The 24,250-nt window shown below is 40.0% G+C and overlaps 1 protein-coding gene across 1 annotated transcript; it reads left to right on the plus strand.

Moving 5' to 3' along the window:
* The first annotated feature begins 6,149 nt into the window (after positions 1-6,149).
* LOC110925130 lies at positions 6,150-23,283 on the plus strand. The gene is made up of 5 exons (XM_022169102.1): positions 6,150-6,863; positions 6,957-7,032; positions 7,089-7,616; positions 22,707-22,849; positions 23,266-23,283. Exons 1-5 carry the CDS (start codon positions 6,150-6,152, stop codon positions 23,281-23,283), a joined length of 1,479 nt encoding a protein of 492 aa, XP_022024794.1.
* The last annotated feature ends 967 nt before the right edge of the window (positions 23,284-24,250 follow it).

The raw sequence follows: 24,250 nt of genomic DNA on the forward strand, positions 1-24,250 counted from the left end.
TTAAACTAACACGGTTAAAAACGAATATTCAGGAGCTAGACATAGAATTCAAAGGACCAAACCTAAAAAAAACTTATTGGCGTTTAAAAATAATTGTTAAAAGATGGAGGGCTAAAGTTGTAATACTTGCAAAGTTGATTAAATGCAAAGTTGACCGAAGAAAATGGGTGTTGACCGCCATTTGTTTTAATTGATTTAGGGCTGAGTCTAATAAGGTTGGCCTACCTATTTGTTTTGTGCTTAGATGTGCACAAAATAATCGGTTAATTAATCGTAACTGATTATTAATCAAAACTGTAACTTGTTAATAACCAATTTAGAAATAACCGGTTAGTGGTTATTTTTAACCGTATGTTAGTAACCAGTTATAAGTATTTAGCATAGGAACTGGTTATTAACTGGTTTTTTAACTGATTGACCGGTTAACCGAAAAATTCAAAAAAGTCAAAATAACTGGTTGATAACCGAAAATAACTGGTTAATTAACCAAACCGGTTAAAGTAATTAACTGGACCAGTTAAAACAATAACCGATATAACTGGTTAAAGTCAAAAAGTCAAATTAACCGGTATAACCAGTTAACCGAACCGGTTATTAAAATTAACCGGTTTGTGCACCTCTAGTTGTGATCTACATGCGAGCCGAATTGGTAGGGAATTGTATTTGGCTAAAGTTACAATGCCGAAGATTCCTTAGTCCATGTATGTACATCATGACGATACCTACGGCTACTACTTGCAATATATACACGATACGCATATCAGAACGGACAGGAGGTTGTTGAGACGGTAGAAACACATAAAACGAATAAAAATAAGAGAACGCTTTGAAGAGGGAGGAGGTGTACCGTTCGAGATTCAAACTTCACGGTTCAAGATACGAGTCCGGGTTTGCAACGAGTTAGTGTTCGGTTTTGACTTTAGGAACATGATTTATTATTCATATGAGAGTTGTTTCTTTTTATTGACTATGGTTGTTGGCTAAACTTATCAAACTACCTATATTAGGATGATTAATTGATAAAGTTTGGATTTTTATTGTTCGTGATTCTTTTCTATGGATTATTAACTTAGTAGAAAACTTGGTAACACTATTTTGGTGTGTTTGACTATCTTTACTTGTTTGATTTCACGTTATTATTTTCATACGTATCTTGATGAATGTCCTTCATATGATATGTTCATGTTAGATTATTTGAATTTGTGTTCATAGTCTTTGCGGTTAATTACCCAATGCACCGTAGGAAGTTGTTTCGTGAATTGAGTAGGTCTAGTTGGACTACTAATCTCAAACCTATAAGGGGTCTAGGTTGTTAGATCACTAAAGTTAGGTGCTTTGTAAAAAGACCAATTTGGTTAACCTTGCAATCCGTGCTAACCGAGTCAAACTAGTTTACCATAGTTACCTAAAACTTTGGTACTGTAAGGTAATTGTCATATTAAGGTACTTAGTTAACTTAATTGGAGGACCATAAGGAAATCCATATAAACTGGTACTTTAACAGCCTGCTAGTTTCCATAGGTGTCTTCCTAAGAAGGGTTGGGGGTCCTGTTTAGTTTCTTAGTGAGATTAGTATTTTAAGATCCCGGTTCCATAGTTTAGTCACGTCAATAGAACTCCATTCCGAGCTAATTAGGATTCCAGTCTAGGTAGTTATTTCACCATCATCTGAGTACAACTCCAACATCTTGTCTGCGTTCTTTAGTTCGTTTATTTAGTTAATATTTAATTAAATTGCATTTTTAGGATATTAGAAAACCCCCCAGACAACAAAACAAATAAGTCGAGTCAGTCTAGTAATTAGTCAGTTAAGTCTAGTAAACGTAATTAGTAGAGTCTCGTGGGTTTGATACTCGGACTTACTTAGGCTATACTGCATTGACCGGTACACTTGGTCGTGTGGTCTAGGTTTTAAAGAGTCTGTTTTTATAAATTTAAAACTTAGCGTGTCTAGTTTAGTTTAAATTTAGTTAGTTTTAGTTTACCACTTTAAGCACATCAAGTTTTTGGCGCCGTTGCCGGGGACTCTTGGCGATTGCGTTTATTAGCTTCAAATATAAGTATTTGCAATATCCTTGTTAGTTATGTTTTGTTTTGAGTCGTAGGAGTCTAATTGTCCGTGTCTTTGATTTTTCTTGAGTTTAGTTATGTGTGAAATTTGTGGAGGACCTCATTTTAGTGTTAAATGTCCACAATATGAGGGGTCCTCTGCACATTATTATGCTAATTCCTTGGTGGAGTCACAGCCATATTATTCACAGGGATATTCTTCGTATCAATATTATGACCTGTATGAGTAGCCATAACATAACTCTGGTGGAGGTAGTGGTAACGAGTGAAGTAGGATTGAGGAGGAGTTGGTCAAAATAGATTGCTAAAGATGCTGTCACTCAGAAAATGTTAGAAGAGCATGACATCCTCTTGAGAAATCGACAATTTTCCGTCATTTTGCATGCTTATATGATTCATACCACCCGTTGAGTGTTTGACACGTGAGTTAATTTACACTAACTAGTGGGATTCATCTGTGCTACGTGGTGTGAATCCAGTCGGTATTGATTCGGTTCTTATTAACGACACCCGCAGTAGAGATCAGAAGAAAAAACCCCAAAAAATGAAGTCATGATATGCCCAAAATATATTGGCACTTGTTTGACCTCGATCAAAACCCATAAAAGCGAATATCGGTACCAGTTTTGATAATTTCGATATCGACACTAATGTTGTTTTGCATCGGCGTTCTGTGTCTGAACCCGTCCCAAAATGATCTTTATTGGTAGTTCCTCTCATAACCTTAACCAAAATGACCATTCTTAGATGGACCTATTTTGACCTAAACCCCATCCCAACCTTCACCTTTAACACGAAATTTGTGGTTTAGCTTTAGTATAAATAAACCCGTTTAGCTAAACGAGTCGGGTTTGTGTCGACCTGGTAGGTTCGTGGTTTGTCTTGTTTAACCTATTTTTTTAATTTTATTTTAAGAGTAGTATTTTATGTCAAAATCTGACACTTGAAAAAAGAAATTAACATAAGATTTTATAATTAGTACGTAGTTTTACATACATTTATATTTTTTGTAAGTCTTCTTTAGACCTTGCGCGACCGCGCACTGGTCCTACAAAGAAAACTTAGAAAGAAAACAACAGGCAACACCTGCGCGCCAAAAGAAAGTACGAACCCTTGCGCCAATCTCCGTAACAGATAAGGTTAAAATCTTGATAAGCACTCCCGCATAAATATTATCCAGACTTGGGTATTATTTACTTCACTGATACCATACAGTAAGGAGCCACACAGGATTACAGCTGTAATCTTCCAGAAGGCTCTATCGTGCTTCACCAGACGGTTATAACTGTCTGACCACGTGTCATCATCCCAGGCTCTCTTAAAATCACGATGATGGCACTAAATCGAAGAGCGATCTTCCACGTGGCAATACCCCAGCCGTTGATCAAAGATCGCGATCCGTGTGCTCTCACATTCGATAAATGATTACCGGAGGGAAAAAATAACCGCCTGCGGAATTAACACTTTCCATCAATATCTCATCAACAAGTTTTCCCGCAGAAACTTCGGCTATAAATAGAAGGATAATTCAGGTATAATCTTCAAGTTACATTCACTTCACTTTCACTTCTTCTTCTTCATAAAACCTGTACTTATTCTCACGCCGGAGGGTGGTCACGGAGAGAACCCCCATTCTCCCCGTGGCGAGTCTGACGGTGGTTGTTTTGCAGTTACTTTGAAAAGAAGAAGATCTATCACCCACGAACCGAACGAGGAGAAACCAACCCTTTTATGTAGAACCGAACCCCCTGGTTTAATTGATTCCGGTCAATTAACCAGTGTTTCTTCATTGGCGCCCACCGATTTCTCAGTTTCACTCATTTCTTCTCGTTTCGATTCAATTTTTCTCCATCCTCTGTTTCATATGGCAGAGAACCCATCACTACACCCATCAGGTCCTCGATCTGAATTCATGGGTTCTGCAACCCGAGATATCCAGATCGACGGAATCATGGGTAACAAAGGAAGCAACAAAAGTCATCTGGAAAAAAATGGCTCTTGGGTACAAATAAGAGTTCATAACCGTCCAGATCTGCTGTTAGAGAAAAATCCAAAGCACTGGTTCGCCAGATTCCATATCGCCATAAACTAATTTTTTGCACAAAACACCATATCCGAGTTGTTAAACAACAGATCTGATACTCAAGAAGTAATTAAGAAAAAAATTCGGCACTACAGTGTTGGACCCACAGTTAACCTGTCAGTGGGACATCCAATCCAGTAGTCACAAAGAGATGATATGACAATCAGAAGATACCAATCACCAGGTAGCCGAACCAAAGCAGATAAACACGGTACAAGGAGGTCCCTCACGAAGGCCGAACAAACGAAGCTATAATCAGCATTGGAGAGAGCAACAAGTTATATCCCCTGTCGTCCCCGGAGGTCCTCGGGAGGAACGTCCAGTAATTATCACCGGTATCTTCGGCCACTACAGAACCGATTACATGTTCCTAGATCCAGGAAGCTCGATGGATATAATCTATGAACAATGTTTCAAGCAACTAGACCCGGAAGATAAAGCACGCTTAGAACCACTTGATTTCCCTCTCACTGGTTTCTGCAACGAAGCTGTTTTTCCATTGGGACAAATCGCTTTCCCTGTGACTCTCTCAGATGGCGAACATTCGCATACTGTCACAGTAAATTTCATGGTTATGCCAGCTACATCGTGCCCTGATGTACTGCTGGGGAGACGACCGCAGAGAGAATTCGGCATGATTCACTCCATACCACACGCTGCTTGCGGTTTTCCGACAGAAACCAGGGTAGCAATTCTGTATTCCAGCAAGGAAGTCATGTACGTGGACGATGAGCCACCAGCAAAGGTTGCCAAACCTTCACCGTCAAACGAACCGGAAAAATGGGTTCTCAACGAGGAGTATCCAGAGCAAACCATCTTACTAGGGCACGCCATTTCACCGGCAACACGGATACAGTTGAAGGAATTACTTTCAAACAATAGAGACATCTTCGCCTAGTGCCTAGCAGACATGACTGGGGTACCACGAGATATAGCACAACACTGTTTGAACGTCCGAGCCTCAGCGGAACCCGTCGCGCAAGGAAGACGCAGTCTCAGCGCGGAAAAGGCAGAAGCAATGAACGAGCAAGTAACAGAGTTACTCAACGCTAGGATACTGCACGAAGTACAATACCAAACATGGGTCGCTAACCCAGTAATGGTTCAAAAACACAATGGCGGGTGGCGCATGTGTGTCGACTTCAAAGACCTCAACAAAGCTTGCCCGAAAGATTGCTATGCGCTCCCAGAAATAGATAAGAAAGTCGACTCTCTAGCATCCTTCTGCTGGAAGTGTTTTCTCGACTATTATAAAGGCTACCATCAAGTACAAATGAAAGAAGAAGATGAAGACAAAACAACCTTCCGTACAGATAAGGGCATCTTTTGCTATACGAAAATGCCTTTTGGTCTCTGCAATGCAGGAACTACTTACCAGCGCTTGATGGATACATTCTTCGGGGAAGACATTGCTAAAACAGTAGAAGTTTATATGGATGACCTCGTCATCATGAGCCAAGAAGAAGAGACCATGCTCGCAAACATTTAGCGCACGTTTGATTCATTATGCAGCGTCAATTTAAAGCTTCACCCAACGAAATGCTCCTTCGGAATGGAGGAGGGAAAATTTCTAGGGTTCATAGTAACCAGAGACGGTTTTAAGGTCAACCCGGAGAAAGTACAAGCTATCCAACATATGCCATCACCAGCAACAGTTATAGAGATGCAATGACTTGCGGGATGATTAGCAGCCTTGAACAGATTTCTAGCAAACCACGCCGCAAAGTCTTACCCGTTCATTAGCACGTTGCGCAACTGCGCCAAAAAGAGCCATTTTCAGTGGACATCGGAAGCAGAGATAGCCTTCAAGCAAATGAAGGAATGTCTAATCCAGTTACCAACGTTGATAGCACCGCGAGAAAAAGAACCGCTAATCTTATATCTGTCCGCAGCAGAGGTAGCGGTTGGCGCAGTGTTAATGGTGGAAAGAGAGGGCGTTCAAACCCCGATATACTAGATTAATAAGATGCTAACTGGCCCATAGACACGCTACTTTATGATAGAAAAGCTCGTCCTCGCACTGGTACATGCGTCACGAAGACTGCGCCGGTATTTCTCTGGTCATGTTATTACACTACTCACTAATTACCATCTAGGCCAAATTCTGTCTAAACCCGATGTCGCGGGAAGATTGGCCAAATGGGCCATCGAGCTAGGAGGATACAATATCCTATATAGACCTCGACCAGCAATCAAAGGGCAAGTATTAGCAGACTTCGCCACAGAAGTTCCCATAGACAAAGTACAGGAATATGAGGCGATCCAAAACCCTATTCCAGTCTTCGACGATAGGGTTTGGATGTTGCACACATACGGAGCTTCTAACGATGATGGTGCAGGTGCAGGCCTCCGACTGGTTAGCCCAGATGATCACGAGCTCACATACGCAATACGCCTAGATTTCAAAAGTATAAACAACGAGGCAGAATACGAAGCATTTCTTGCAGGCCTCCGTTTGGCACTTAAAATGGGGGCAAAAAACCTCGAAGCTCACGTCGATTCAAAGCTAGTGGCTGAACAAGTTAATGGCCATTACGACGCTAAAGGTGAAGCCATGGCTTTATATCTAGAGCAAGCACGAATGCTTATCAGCCAGTTCCAAACATTCAAAATAGTTCACATAAACATAAGTGAAAATAAACACGCAGACGCGTTGAGTAAATTGGTTGCCACCAGTTTCAAGCATCTAGCAAAAGAGGTCCGCATTGAGGTATTATCCAATCCATCCGTTCCTCTAAAACAAGTAAACATCATTGAGGTCGGCAGCCCATCCTGAATGTCCCCGATCATCATGTACCTGCAGCATGGCAAACTTCAAGAAGGAAAACCGGAAGCTAGGAAGATCCAGAACAAAGCGCTAAACTACAAAATGGCAGACGGTATTTTGTACCGGAAATCATTTATGGTCCACTCCTATGCTGTGTCGATAAAACAGATGCGCAGTACTTAGTCAGAGAAATCCACGAAGGATTATGTGGGATACACGCCGGACCACGCATGGTAGTAGCAAAGATAATGAGTGCAGGCTACTATTGGCCGGGGATGCATGTGGACGCAGTGGAATTATTACGCAAGTGCGCGGCATGCCAGCGCCATGCGCCAAAAATCCTCCGTCCGAAAAATCCTTTAGTACCAGTCACCTCCGCCTGGCCCTTTCAACAGTGGGGTATCGACCTTGTCGGTCCTTTCCCTGACGCGCCAGACGCAATTAAATTCATTATTGTAGCAGTTGACTACTTAACCAAGTGGGTAGAAGCTAAGACATTGGCGTCAACCACAGCGATGGTAATCCGCAAGTTTATATGGGAACATATCATCTGTCGGTTCGGGTTGCCCTTGCGCATTATTTCAGATAACGGCACAAATTTTGCCTCAGAAGATCTACAGAAGTGGTTTAAAAAAATGAAGATCGAGCAAAACTTTGCCTCTGTGGCACACCCACAAGCAAATGGGCAGGTCGAAAGTATAAAAAACAAATAGTGGATGGCATCAAAGCAAGATTAGGGACGGCGCGCAGAGGATGGGTAGATGAGCTCCCTAGCATCTTATGGGCTCATCACACCATGCCAAAAACTAGTACGGGGGAAACCCCATTTAGCCTGGTATATGGATCACAGGTAGTAATACCAGCAGAAATTGGCCTCCCATCGCCGCGTATGATTGCCATGGAGAAACAAGACAATGAAAAAAAACGAAGGATGGATCTAGACCTTCTCGAGGTGTCACACCCCGATATTTCCACGTATTACCGGTGGGCCCGGTGGGGAGTATCGTGACGATGTTGATATCATCATAGTCAAATAATCACAGTTCAATGCACAGCGGAAGTCTAAAGTAAATATGTTGCAGGATCGATTTCTGACCCGAATGAGTCGATCAAAAGAGTTTTTGCTCGATACGAAAGGCGGAAACAAACGTATCAAGTTCAATTCAGCTAGATATACACTTTAAACTGTCTTTTGATAGATTTGACAAAGATTTATAGCGAGTAGACACATCGGCAGCAGTTCGGTACTGAAACCGGAAAGCTACAAATGACTTGGCACGATGGGTATTTATAAGCGAGGTGATTTCGCACGAAATAGGCCATGCGAAATCAAGTTTTCACACGAAATCAGATTTCGTGCGAAATACCCATGTAATTTCGTACGAAATAGCTGTGTGCTATTTCATGCGAAATACCTTCATACCCACATTTCTCATTTTGCGTGCCCTGATCTATTTAATACAATATAAGACTCGATACAAGATGAAGTCGACAGACGTATGCACCAACAGACTCCCCCTCGGATGTTGACGAAGTCTTTGGTGTCGAGTCTTCAATCTTCAGTCTTATCGGTCTTCTCGAACTCTTCCGAAATATCTAACAATTTAAAGCATCCTCAAACTTCTCTCTACTCTTCATTTCAGGATCTCGATCTGACTCTATCTTCACTTTAATTCTCTTGATCAGATCTCTTGTTTCCTTAAGTTCATCAGCATCAGCAGCTTGTGTGAACACATTTCCCAGGAACAGAATCTGGCTCTTTTCATCTACAGACTCCCCCTATCAATACACTGGGATCTGGATCGTGACCTGGCACACACTCTGCTTTAGGAATCGAAACCTGGCTCTCTCTAATCACAAACTCCTCAGGAATCGAAAACCTTGCTTACCTGCACATCCTCTATCTCACAATAAATTTCACAAAATTTAAATTTGACAAATTTATGTTCTCTGCTTACCACCTGTAGAAGATGAATTCAACAGATGAATTAAAACCACTTGCAGGTATTAATCAATAACTGATTTTACAATGTTAATTTCTGATGAACCACTTGTAAAAATAGAATGATTTAACATTTAAAAGCTTCTGATGACCACTTGTAGACAAAACATTCAAATCTTTTTCCATTATACAAAGACTCTCCCTCACAATATGTTCATCATATTTAGCACTTGGAATTTTGAAAATCAGCTCTTCAACATCAGTTGTCGAAAATCTTTTTGAATTTTTCAAAATTTTATGTTAAAACACATTCTTTTTGAGTTTTTCTAACATTTTTAAATTTGAAAGTCATACAGAAATATTTACAGACAATATTTTTGTGAGTTTGTGTAAGAGGATCATATCAGTTTTTGAGACAAATCACTAACACCATTAAGCTTTAAACATTTTAAGTTCTAAACAATTCACTTAGATTGTCAGTATACTGATCCACTTTAAATTTTCACACAAAGTTCAACTGTTCTAAGATATGAGATTAGTGTTTTAATTACCTAAACTTATTCGCGTGTCCCACCTCAGAATATACTCCCGTATCCAGACTTCTATATTCAGTCTTACAGGTGAATGTACACTAATGATATCTGTAAATGGGTAAGTGCGAGACCGTGAGAGCTCAGGCTAGAACTTCCGTTCGTACAAAGAGATGACGGCTCGTCTTTTAGGTGTGTCCCGTTTGGGGATCTTTTCTTCAACAGCACATGATTAGCATTTTTCAATGTTTCATCATTTTTTGTACTGAGGGCTGGCTTTAAGATTAAAGCTTATACAAAGTATTATACGAGGACTAGGCTATTGCTCCCGCAAAATCAGAAGTCCTTGTATAATACCCCAGATATCACCACGCACAAAGACCTAGTATGTCAGAAATAGAAAATCTTTCAAACAAGATTTCGGGGGTTACCCATATATCTGAGAGATGTCCCCCACGATATAAGTAAGTATTTGAATTTATGTTTATATCTCGAAAACACTCTACTAAATGTGTAGAAACCTACTGACACATCCTCAGTGAGATCGTTTATCATATTTTTGACTTTCCAATTCTTTAGCATGTTGTGATAGTCCACTGATGTACTATCATTTCCTCTTTTTACAACAAAACTCTTTTTCATTTTATCATATTTTTGGCTTTTTCAATTTTTCTAATGTTTTTGGATTTTTTGAAATTTCTTACTCCCCCTAAAATTTAAAAACATTTAAAGAAAATTTGAAAACAAACTGTACAAGAAAAAATGACAACTGTTGTGAATTGCTTCAATTCGCCATTCATTCAGCATAAACAATCAGAACTCCCCCTTACAACAAACTATTTTCCCATTATGATTTCAAAACACTTAAGTTTGTTTTAATCAAAATGGTTTTTCCAGAAAATAAGTTTTGTTGATATTACCACTTGTAAGATGGGGATTACTTCATCACTTTGTTTTCTCAACCACTTGAAAATTTAACAATTTTAAATTCTTCCAACAAATACCACTTGTAGAAAATCAAGTACAACTTAATGTCCCTGATTAACCACTTGTAGATCGAAATATCACAGTTACCAACCTGTGAATTTCTCAAGAAAGATGCCGATTCCTACTCCCCAATTACCAACCTGGGAGTTCCGGCAAGTCAGGTTTTTTCAGTTATAGAGATCCTCCCAAGCCTGACAGACCTTGGGAGATTCCGAGTTACCAACACTCGGTTTCTTTCCTTTCATTTTCTTTTCATAATATTCTTTTACCCCTTTGACTTTCCCATCAATCATTTTTCCAAAAATATGTTTTACTTTGGGGTTAAAAGCTTTTTCAACATCAAATTATTTCTTTTCAGAAGAGAATTGATTTGAAATCTCAACTTTTCTAATTTTTTGTTTAAAATTTTCAGCCCTCAATGGTGGAAAATTTGCATCATCCATTTGAGGAACTGATTTTTCACCTTTTGATTCAACTTGTGGCTCCTCTGACTTTGAGGAATCAGATTCATCGCAAGAAGATAGCTCCTCTGATTTTGATGAATCAGAATCATTGCTAGAACTTTCATCAGATTTCTTAACAACCCATTTTTGGTTGTCAAGGTTTGCTTTTCTTTTATAAAACCTTTTTGAACATTCACCAACTTCAAACTTTGAATCTTTGAAAACTATGAACTGTTTTGTTGGTGGTTCATTTTCAACCATCTTTTCTTTCATTTTAAGAGACACTCCCTGCTTTGATTGGATTGCCTTTGGACAATTTCTGGCAATATGACCAATTATTTTGCATTGAAAACACGTTCTTGTCTCTTTCTATTGAACAACTTCATTCTTCATTTCTTCTTGCTTCTTTGCAAGGAAGTCTTTGTTTGTCTGCTTCCAAAATGAACTTTTCTCCTCTTCTTCCGAGCTTGCTCCTGAAATAAAAACAGTTTTTGGTTTATAAATTTTCTCATTTTTATGATTTTCTGGTGGAATAAATCCAAGACCTTTCTTTTTGAAATTACCGTTATGGTTTGGTTTCTTTCGATAACCTGAACCAGAACTGTAACCCTTTTTCTTGTTTTCTCTTTGTTGAACTCTTGAGTTGTATTTTTTAGGTTTTTCAGAAAGATTTACATCTTTTATTTCAGAAATATTGATTTCTGTTAATTTGAAAACCTTTTTTATCATTTCAGTTTTGACACCTCTTTTTGTAAATTCCTCATCAGAATATAATTTGTCCGAATCATTCAAAGTATATGCAACTTTGAACGTTTCATCATTCAAATTAAATTTTGATAAAAGAAATTCTTTATTGTAAACTTTTTTGCCCTGTTTGACTTTTGAACTTGACATGTCGGATTCAGACTTTGACTCTGATTTTGACTCCGACTTTGGCTCCTCAGTTTCATCTTTATCCAACAATTGATCGACCACTTTCTTTATTAACTCGGACTCATGATCAGTGTCAGATGATGTAAACGTAACATCAATGTTTTCTGGCAAGTTAACTGAAGGCTCAGACTCCCACTGTAAGTTGGTTGCCTTTTCGACTCTGTCTGAATTTGAATTTCTTGGCGAATATCCATTTTCAAGCGGGGGTGGACACTTGTTGTAACTGACGCTTTGTTTCTTACCAGAATCTTTCACTTTGGTTTTCTCTTTTGTTTCACAAGTCTTCTCTTCAGATGTTTCTTCTTCAAATGCCTTCATGCCTTCAACGGTTGGATAGATCCTGTCAATGACATAAGAAGTACATGAGTAACTTTTTAACAACCTACTTACTCTTTCTGTTTCAATCCTTTGAGTTTCCAGTTTTTGTTCTTGTGGCACCTGAGCAGAATCCGCGACAATCTTGATTTATCACTTCACTCCTTCATGCTTACTTGTCAAATTTCGGGACGAAATTTCTTTCAAGTCGGGGATGATGTGACAACCCAAACTTTCAAGGTCAGCATCTCTTTGTCGTGTAATCCTGTTTCTTGTTATCCTTCTTACGCATTCCTTACGACGATAGAAATCGGTAAACACTCGTAATTGTAATCGGTTTGTTAAACACCGTATACGTTTAAGTAAATAGGCATACGCATGCGATTGGGCTTAAACCTTGTGTCGCGTATACGATCGGGCCAGACTCTTTTGTTTGTGTGTTGGTTGTTTGGCAGCCCAAATATTTTGAATAAGTGGGCCGCGATGAATGGACTTGGTGATCCCATTAGCATAAGCAACTAACCATTTATTAACAAGACCAGTCTAATAGATTTAAGCCCATTTTGACACTTGAATGGCCCAACCGAATCATGTTGTTATAACTGCATGCATTAGGGGGCAGATATCATTAACCCTAAGCAAATAAACCCTATCTTTTCTCATAACTTGTGTGCGGCAGTAGCAAACCCATCCCTGTTCGAGTTACATCTTGGCTAGTAAGACCTCCGGTTAGTATTTATCACTTGTTAATTTTCATGCTTTTACGTTTTGTGTAAACCGTTTACTAGGATAGGATTCTTGATGATCTGTTAAATGCAAATGGTGGCTATTGATGTTAAGACTCGATAACTATTTGATCCGGATATGTATTAAACGTGCAACTGAATTTGTTGGTGTGGATATAATCTGTGGTAGCGAAGTAGGTTAAGGATTCGGTTATGATAACTGAACCAAGGTGCCATGTTCTTTTCCAATATGATGTGATGACTTTGTAGGTTTGTGATCCATAATAAATTTTGATGTAAACTAACTTTAAGGGTCCAATAGAATTGTGGATATCTAATTTGATAAGTTTGGATAATATGACGGCCCATGTGTTTGTAACTTTGATATCACCAAATCATGTGCATCCTACACATGTGTCAGAATAGGCAAGTCATTAAATGATGATTGATGTGGCCGATAGTGGGTTATGTGATGATATTACCTGTTGATATAAGTTGCTTTGGGGGGGTAATCATAACAGTGAACTAATAATACATGTGCATAGGTAGTGGGCTGATAGAAAGAAAGTATTGAATTCATATTTTGTACGTGTAACCGGAAATTGCTATGTGGGCCGCTCCGTTAGATCTGGGCCACGGATCTAACTGGTTGCATTCAGGGAAGGGGTCGGGTTATATGCAACTGTTGGGCCGGGATATTTATACATTTACGTGATCCGCTTTGGGCCGGGTATGATATGTTTGGATTGGGTATTACTGATCGATGATGGATAGGAGAGTAAAGTAATATGTATGTTGTCAAGTAATTGATCGATAAGGTGGTCAAAACTGGAAGCATGATTTAGATTAAGTCTAAGAGCTGGGCCACAACCATAGCTACTCATACATGACTGGGCCGAGTGGTGTTGAAGCCCACTTTACATGGGCTGGCACGATAACAGGCCGCACCACAAGACTCTGATGTAGATTGGTTCGGGTTTGATGCTAAGGGGCCATATACAGAATGCCATGACAAAAGTAGATCACACATATGCAAAGTTAATATATATATGTAGTGGATTGCATACAGCTTAATTAAATGTTGGGTCACATGAACTAAAGTTGAATCATTGATCAGTAACTGGCATATTATCAAGTGTTAACATATGTGCTGTGCATGAATTGTGTATGTATGTTCATGTGACAAATCGGTTTGTGAACTAAGTATATGATAGAGACTATTGATTTACTATTATGGCTTGAATTTCACAAGTGTGTTAAGTGTATCTTGACTGTGTGATAAGTGAATAAGGGACACATGACTTGTTATACGTGAAATGTGTGGTTTATGTGTATGAGGTATTGACTGTTATCGATAATCCTTTTAGGGCGTGTTTTGTTCGACTAATAAACAAGATATTTAATCTTACCGAGCAAACCCAAGGTGAGTTCACTACTCTTGAGCATGCGTCCCGGTGGTTGGGACAGTCAGTGGGTATCCCGGGGAGGGATAGGTCTTTTGGGTAAAACTGGGATGTTGGATAATATTCTCACTCTCTATCTCTTAAGTCCCATCTTTTGTTACCGGGGAGGTAACGGGGTATTAGTTGGTAGCGCTGCTTAGGTTTGGCACCCTCACGTCGTACCGAGGAGGACGGTTGTGAACTAATTTCCCAGTCGGGCCCAGTGCTTTGATAGGAGCACTGGGGAAAGGGCAAAACATACATCAGGAGCCGTCTTGTTCAGTATCGAGATATTATCAAACATTACTTTCGGAATCAAATTCAATGGATTAACTAAACACTTGGTAACAAACGTTTTTGTAAAACTATGAACTCACCAGCGTTGTCTGATACACTTGTTGCATGCTCGCAGGCCGTTAGATTTCTTCGATTTGGAACTTGCTGTTTGGAGCGGCTAGAGTGGTCATGGGTCGTTCTGATTGGATACACATATTGGTTCATTGATTTCGTACATTTGTTTTGAGAATATTTAAACTATGGTTCCGTTAATGCTTCCGCTGAACATGTTGAGTTTTATTTAAACTTATTGTTGATACGTTCATTAATAATTGGCAATTTCATTTTTAAAGTTGTTATGAGTTTAACATGATTAGTGGCTCGTTATTGGTTTGTCACACGCCTAGCAGGGACTCCAGGGGTGGTATTTTGGGGGTGTGACAGTTTGGTATCAGAGCCACTGGTTATAGTGAACTTGGTTTTAAAACGTCTTTATAAAACCAGACTATGACCGAACGGATCCGAAATCGACCATGACACTCAGCTCCAGACTGCAAGATTCGTTTCTCGTTTACTGTTGCATAGTATATCTAGTGTTTTCTTATGAATAACATCACATGTGAATGCACACTTAGCACTACACTATGAACTTCTATGTTACCAACCCATGTTACGTGTTTTAAGAGTGCGACTCTTCTTGAACTTTCATGATCTATGTCGTGGCGTCATCTGTCTTATTGCTCGAATTCGGGGAACCTTTTAGCGTGAGTTAAGAGGCACTTAGATAAGCATGCAAATTTCCTTATTATTATGGGAGCACACATAATAATAATGTGGGGTGCATGTGAGTCCTAGTGAGGCTTAACGAGTGTGAGAGGGGTTCCGCTCTGTTAATTGATGTTATGTTAGAACTCAGCAGTCTATAGGAGTCATAGCAGTGATTGTCTTCTACTCGAACATGATCTTTTCACCCCTTTCTGAATCCTTACGAATCTCGATGCTATCGAGTACCACCTGATCACACATATGCACGCTTAGCGAACTGTATAGAATGTTAGGTGCTAGTACGAACGTCCCTGAGTTGGACGGCTCAGCGTCAAATGATTGGACTATACTTTCCTCACCTATCTTTGTTTGTTGGAACTTAGTGTATTGACGCCTTAGATCCCGAAGTGCGATCACTTCTGCAGCACTCTCTCGACATACCGTGTATTACTCAGTCAACTTGCAAGAACGATGGACAAGAGGGTAAACGTAGTACCTTACCGACTTCAGCATTTGAACGACCCTAGTTACCGGCAACGAACAACAACGATTTGACTCCATTCGAATCCTTAACCCCAGTCAGTGACTCATGTGAGTCGACTCTTACGAACCAATCGGGATAAAATCGATGACGATTGACTGTAGAGCGGACTGTGTAACCGCCCGCACCATAAGTAGTGCCTTAGGACGTGGCACGGAATGTGAAAAGATGGACCTTGTTGGTGAAAGGACGCAGGACACCGTTATAGGCAACAATATTAGAGGCAACAGTCGCGACAACGTCAAGGTACTCGTGATCGTAGCTTACAGAATGGAAGGTGACCTCGACAAGGATTGACTGTGTTAAGTCAAGGTGACGACAACCAAGGGAACAACGGCAGTACTAGAAATTCTCATGACGAAAACAACACTAGAAATGAAGCTCATGGAAGGACATTTAGTATTGGCATAGGCTATACCAGGCGTAATAGCAACACGATAGCTTGGATGGGTAGTTATTCGCTTCGTCTCTGTTCTATTAACCCTGATGCTTCTTGAAACCGAACCTGTTGTGGAGTCGGCTGATGCAAGTCAATTGAAGCCTTATATGTTCGCTGAGATGCAAACTCGACCTTGGGGGACAGGTGTTCAACATCGACCTTCCTTCCACTACCCTTGATGGTTGCAATATAGTAGTTAGTGTGGATTGGTTATCCAGAGATGTCGCAGATACACCAGTGAGGAGAAGACCTTGTGTGGAGAATCGTTATTTGCTCTAAAGCGTCAGAGTGGTGCAAAGGTTAGCGCCATTTCAGCTATGAAGGCCAGAAGTGTCTACGGAGGGATTACTCCGCTATACTAGCAACCGTTACTGATGTTAGGGCTAAGGAGACAGAGGATCGAGGATCCACAAACCATTCGTGATTCCTTTCGGTGTGCTACCCAAGGAACTTTCGGGCTTACATCCACAACTGTTTGGAGAAATCTCAGTGTGATCTCGCGCCAGAGGCAGCCCTGACTACACGCACTCTTACCGTCTTGCACCAGGAGGGTTGCAAGAGCTGTCTAATCAACGGCAGGAGCTGTTGGACAAGAGTTTTGTTGGACCTAGCTTTTCGCTTTGGGGAGCCCCGGTTATACCCATGAAGATAAGCCTTTTGGTATGTGTACTGATTTGCAAGAACTCAATAAGGTGACAGTAGAGAATCGTTTGCCATGACCATATATTGACAACCTAACGACCAGTTGCGGGGGTCGAGCTTCCATTTGAGGATTGAATAACAAATGAACTATCATCAGATGGGAGTACAGAGGGGAGAATGTTCCTACAACGGCATACCAGACGCAGGGCGGCCATTGCGACGTTGTATTCCAAAACCTCTGGGTCAATCATCACACCAGCAGCTGCATGGATCACATGAATCAACTATGCTTATTGACAACATCTTGAATCATTTCCAGGAGGAAGGAACATCGTAGACGACATCCGTATCATACTTTAGGGCTCCTGAGGGAGGAGCCATTACGTGCGAAGTTTTGTTTAGTGTAACATCTAGATTCGAGAGATGCATTTGAACATCTAACCAACGAAGTGGAATACACGTGGACCTCGCTAAGACCCGTTTTGGTTAGAAACTGATCGACACCAGAGATCCCTTCGAGGATGCAGCAATTTCTTGGTCTCACTAGATGCTATCGCAGATTCATCACAGGATTCTCGAGGATCGCGGAGCTTAAATCTCTTTAGCACAACGAGGTGCTGTGTTCATGGAAGACAAAATAGGAGGGCGTCTTTTCAGCTTTTGAAAACCCAACCCTGCAATGCACTGTGCATCAATTCTATCCGAGGGAACCGATGATTTGGCGGTATACCATGATGGATCGAATCAGAGTCCCAGTTACACATCGATACGACCTGAGAAGGAAATGGCCCACGTGGTGGACTTACAGGAAGAACTGCATGAGTCACGACCTGCGGTGGAAGCCCTGGTCTTTGGATTTAAGTTGGAGGCATTACTTGGACGGTACCAAATGCACTACCTAGACCGATCACAAGGGCCTCCCGTGTGAGTTAAACATGTGATGGCACCGCTGGATGGAACTTTTGAATGAATACGACCGTGAAACCTGGACGTGCACGAGCTTTGCAGCTTGCTATCGACTTTAGCGTACCTGATCAGAATCGCGTCATCCAAGTTGAGGAACTGAAGGAAGAGAGTTCTTAAGATTGACCCATGCGGGGCATGGGGAAGCAACCTTTGGCGGGACGGATGATATTTGCTACTTCATGGAACGAAATTTGGGCCTCACTATACATCAACCTCAGGGAACTGGTGCAGGCGAAGCACACGGGCCTCGATATCCTATTCATCTGAGTTTTGATAGGATGTATTAAAACTCGAAGACCATATACGGATAACCGGGCCTGAAGGCCCACCTAGCCACACATGGGAACGATGTTTGACATGTGGGAAAGTCCAGGCGGGATATTAGCAATCAGAAACACATATATGGAAATGAGAACAGACTGCCGTGTATTTTGTCACTAGTCTACATACAACTCAAAATGGAAACATTATCATCTGGATGATCGTTGATGGACTCACGTTACTAGCACACACTTGCTTGCAAACAAGGAACTGACGAGTCTTCACAAGTTGCGAATGTTCCTCTGAGAGAGGCGGCTTATAGGCACGAGGTGCCAACTCCTATTACCTCCTATTTTTAGCTATACCTGATTTATGACAAGCGGTACATAACACCCTTGACTCACGTATAGATATGAGTATTACTTATCAACATAGGACGAACGGTCTGAGTAAACAACCCCTGACACTCGAAGACATACTGCGAGCATGTGTGAGATTAACTTGGTGTAAATTGGAAGGACGTGTACTTTTGGCTGAGTTATACTGTAGCTGTTACCCTTCTAGTATTCACACAACTCTGTTTGGGGCATTGCTTGGATGATAATGCCAATCTCTTTGTGGATTGAGGTGGATGACCACCTAAACACGGGTCCAGGACTTGTACTCGAAACTCTTGGGAAGATTGCTTGGATTGGAAATTGTGTGGCGGCATCGAGTGACCGTCAGGAAAGACGACAAGCTTAGGAAACACTAGGAGATCGTTGTAAATGGTCGTATCATGTTGAAAGTCTCACCCTGGGAGGGTGTGGAATGCTTGGAATGCATGACGAGCTTAACTGACGCACAATGGATCATTCAGCAGTCTGGGAAGAATCGGTAGTGTAACCTACAAACTCGAGTTACTTGACGAATTAGATAATGTACACGATGTCAATTTATGTCTCGAACCTAAAGAAGCGTCTCTTCGACGCAACACTTGTGGTACCCTTGTTGAGAAACCCACTGTCAACATAGTCGTATTCCGATTGTTAGAGTTCGTTGGAACTCAAGACGTAGACCGGAGTTCACGTGGGAGCATGAGGATCAGATGAAGCTTAAATATCCTCAACTTTTCCCTAAAGACAAGTTTAAATCTGGTAAAGCTGGCAAATTTCGGGACGAAATTCCTCTTCAAGTTGGGGATGATGTGGCACCTGAGCAGAATCCGCGACAATCTTGATTTATCACTTCACTCCTTCATGCTTACTTGTCAAATTTCAGGACGAAATTTCTTTCAAGTCGGGGATGATGTGACAACCCAAACTTTCAAGGTCAGCATCTCTTTATCGTGTAACCATGTTTCTTGTTATCCTTCTTATGTATTCCTTACGACGATAGAAATCGGTAAACACTCGTAATTGTGATCGGTTTGTTAAACACCGTATACGTTTAAATAAATAGGCATACGCATGCGATTGGGCTTAAACCTTGTGTCGCGTATACGATCGGGCCAGACTCTTTTGTTTGTGTTTTGGTTGTTTTGGCAACCCAAATATTTTGAATAAGTGGGCCGCGATGAATGGACTTGGTGATCCCATTAGCATAAGCAACTAACCATTTATTAACAAGACCAGTCTAATAGATTTAAGCCCATTTTGACACTTGAATGGCCCAACCGAATCATGTTGTTATAACTTCATGCATTAGGGGGCGGATATCATTAACCCTAAGCAAATAAACCCTATCTTTTCTCATAACTTGTGTGCGGCAGTAGCAAACCCATCCCTGTTCGAGTTACATCTTGGCTAGTAAGACCTCCGGTTAGTATTTATCACTTGTTAATTTTCATGCTGTTACGTTTTGTGTAAACCGTTTACTAGGATAGGATTCTTGATGATCTGTTAAATGCAAATGGTGGCTATTGATGTTAAGACTCGATAACTATCTGTTGGTGCACTACATCTGTCGACTTCGTCTTGTATCGAGTCTTAGTCTTAGATTATTAGATCAGGGCATGTTTTACGAGAAAACAGGAGATTGTATGTATCTTAGGTGAGGGTTTCGCTTATAGGGACATAGATGGGTTTCGCTTATGTGTCAACATGTAGTTTCTCTTATGTGTCATTGATGGTTTCGCTCATGTGACATGTACAGTGGAGCGAAACCTCAAGCACTATATATAGGAGCTTATGAGCGAAACCATGTAACATTCCGTTGTAACTCATACCGAAGTGCTGTCGGTGTGAGTTTTGGATGTAATCTGTCAGATATCAATACGAAAAGGTGTTAAAAGTGATTTGCTAGCTGTTTCTAAGTCAGATACTTGTTTTCCGCACCTGTATCTGATCAAAACTCCTCTGAACGACTCGTTCGGGTCGAAACACGATCCTACAAGGGGTATCAGAGCTTCAGGAGGAGGAGTTCTGCAGAGATTAGCTGGAATTCATCAAGTTTTCTTACTTCTACACCTTCTTTCATCATTTCAGAAAGATTTACTGGTCAAAATTCGCTCAAAATTTCACAGACTGTGTGTTATTGGATATTAACAAACCCTGGAAAGTTTGAGACTTAAATACGGATTAAAAATGGACTAAAATTGAATCAGATCAGGTTTCGCTTATTTGGACACTTTATGATTTCGCTTATTTGAACATTCTAATTTCGCTCATAGATGCACAAATCAGAGGTTTCGCTCCAAAGGTCCATCTAGTTTCGCTCATAGTAACAAGTCATTCTGAGATTTCGCTCTTGTGTCACCAATATCAGGGGTCTTGCTCATTTGACCATCATGTTTCGCTCTTGTGTCATCAAATCAGAGGTTTCGCTTATTTGACCATCATAAGGTTTCGCTCCAGTGAACAATACTAGGGGTTTCACTTTTGTGAACACCTGGTTTCGCTCATAGATCATACAGAACACTAATTTCGCTTTTAAAGACATCCAAAGAGTCTTGATTTCGCTTTTAAGGACTTTTGTGGAAAAATTGTTAAAATCTGAAAAATGGACAAGGAATTTTACAACGCATTCGCTACTCCGGTTACCCCGATCACTGTTGCACAAACCACAATGCTCGAAAACGAAACAGGAACAATGCAAAAACCACCCAAACTATTGAACATTGAAGAATATAAAGGATGGGAAGGTCGTTTTGAGAACTGGGTACAAGCTAACTACCTAGATGCATGGGAGTGTGTTGAAACAAAGTATGTGAGACCGTTAAATGATGATGAAGAGGAAGTTGCGATCAAAGACATGAGTGCCGATGACAAGAAGAAATATAAAAATGAGAAAATGATGTTAAGTCTGCTACAACAAGCTGTGAAAAAAGATATTATGGTCTTGTTACGACACAACGGAAGTTCATATTCAATCTGGAAAGCGTTGCGATCAAAGTTTGTTGGTAGTTAGGAGATGGTAAAGAATAAGAAGTCACTTTTAAAAAAGGAGTTTGATTTGTTTAGAGGATTAAAGAATGAGAGTACAAAACAGATCATTGAAAGATATTGCAACTTGTTAGTGAACATGAAGAGGTTAAGCATTAACAAAGACAATGAAGAGTTGATTGAAAAACTTGCAGATGCGTTACCACATGAAACTTGGGGAACATATCTGATGATGCTCAGGAACAAAAAGGGTTTTAGCATGTTAACATTGAGCAAATTCATTGAGAAATTGGAAGCTCAGGAAATGGAACAAAGAAAGATTGTCCGGATGAAAGATTTTGATGGTGAACAGGATATTGGATTGTATTACAAAGCAGGGGTGAATGAGAAGTCTACAAATCTATCTCCAAAAATAGAAACTGCTTACAACGCCAAGAATTCTTCTGGAGGTTCATCATCTGGATCAAACAGCAAAACAAGTTTCACATCATTTCCATCTTTTGATCCGAACATCTCAGCAACAAAAAATGGGAGAAAACTTCAGTGCAATATTGTTTTAAATCTTGAAAATGATCAAGATTATTCTGAGGAAGTTGCTAAAAACCACATGTCTTTATTGGGAATGGTTCTAGAATCTTACAGTTGTTTTGTTGCAGGTCGTATCTGGAATCCAATGCTAACAAAGGAAGATTACAACCAGATAGACGCTGAAGAGATGGAACTGATGGACATAAAATGGTGTTTGGCAAGCGTGTTAAGGAGAGCTGAGAAATTCAAGCAGATCATGGGGAGAGATGATCTTCGTGAGGCTAATGTTTCTACTTTAGGTTTTGATAAATCTAAAGTCACTTATTTTCGTTGCAGGGAGAAAGGTCACTTTAAGAGGGAGTGCACCAACCGTGAAGTAAGTGGAGCTCAGAATCCTTTCAACAACAACAATGATTACTATCGAAAAGCAATCTACCATCAAGTTGTTCAACAACCATCTCAACAGCATCAACATCAAGCACAAACTGCACATGGAAGACCTATAATTGAAGATTCTGGAAAGAGAGCTTGTGTGGTTAATCAGGAAGAAAAGAAGTCATTCAACTGGGATAAATATGTCTCAGCTGATGGAAAAGTTTGTTTGATTGATCAAGATGATGAGAAATTACCTGAAGGTTTTAGCTGGGAAAATTTCACATGGGATGATTATATTCCTGATCAAGCTACAGCTTACACAACTTTTGTTGCCAGAGTTGAAGAAGAAAGTGATGATGATGATTCTGAGTATTATGCTAGACAAATGGCAAAACATCTAAAGATGATGGAAGAAAGCGACAGTGAAGATGAGAAGGCAAAGAGGAAAAAGAAGAAGGTAAAAACACCAGTTAGCAGTGATGATGAGACAGTACCAATAGTGAGAAGAAAAGTGAAAGAAACTCCAAAGTTTGAGATTAGTGAAGAAGCCATTGCAAAGAAAAGTCCAATAACTTGTGAAAATTGTGAAACTGTAAAGAAACAGAATAGTTCATTGATCCACAACATGAACAGATTAAAAGAATCATATGATGTGTTGAACAGGGCAATGAATATGTACAACGACACAAGTGAAGAACAGGCGACAACAATGAAAACACTTCAGGGAGCTTTCATGGTCAAGCAAAAAGTTGTGAACAACTATATTGAGAAGTGTGCTGATCTCGAACAGAAACTTCAACTTCAGAGAATTGAAACTGAACGAGTTAATCGTTTGTTGAAAAGTTACTCATGTTCGTCTTATGTTATTGACAGGATTTATCCGACAGCTGAAAGCTTAAAGGCATTTGAGGATAATGATGTAACTGAAGAAAAGAAAGTCTCAGAAGAAAAGATTGAAGAAAAGACTCCAGTGAAAAGGACCAAGAAGAAGAAAGGCACTGTAGAAACGACATCTGGTAAGAAACAAGGTGTTAGTTATAACAAGTGTCCACCCCCTCTGGAAAATGGATATTTGGCTAGAAATCCAAATGATGAAAGAGTCAAAAAGGCTACGAACTTACAATGGGAGTCGGAGTCGTCAGTCAATCTTCCAGAAAGTATTGATGTCACGTTTACATCATCTGACACTGATCAACAATCTCAATTGATGAAGATAGTGGTGGATCATGTGTTAGAAAACGATGAAACAGAAGAGTAAAAGTCGGAGTCCGCGTCAGAGTCAAAGTCTGAGTCAAGCACTCCGGGTCAAACAGAAAAACAGGATAAAATAGTGTATGATAGAAAATTGCTGTTATCAAAATCTAATTTGAATGATGAACTGTTTAAAGTTGCTTACACTTTGAATGATTCTGACAAATTATATTCTGATGAGGAATTTCCAATAAGAGGTGTTAAAACTGAACTGATCAAAAAGGTTTTCAAACTCACAGAAATTAATATTTCTGAAATAAAAGACTTATGTCTTAATGAAAAACCTAAGAAATACACCTCAAGAGTACAAAAAAGATTAAACAAGAAAAAGGATTACGGTTCTGGTTCTGGTTTCCAAAAGAAATCAAACCATAACGGTAATTTCAAAAAGAAAGGTCTTGGTTTTACTCCAACAGAAAACAGAAAAATGAAAAATATGTTCGTGATTTTAAATCCAAAATGGCATTTGTTTCAGGAACGTCAGCAGATGAAGAAGAAAAGAAAGATTTCTGGAGGCAGTCAAACAATGAGTTCCTTACAAAGAAGCAAGATGAAACAAAGAAAATGGCTGAGCAAAAGAAAGATACGAGAACCTGTTTTCAATGTA

Source organism: Helianthus annuus, chromosome 16 (assembly GCF_002127325.2).
Source record: "Helianthus annuus cultivar XRQ/B chromosome 16, HanXRQr2.0-SUNRISE, whole genome shotgun sequence".
Lineage (NCBI taxonomy): Eukaryota > Viridiplantae > Streptophyta > Magnoliopsida > Asterales > Asteraceae > Helianthus > Helianthus annuus.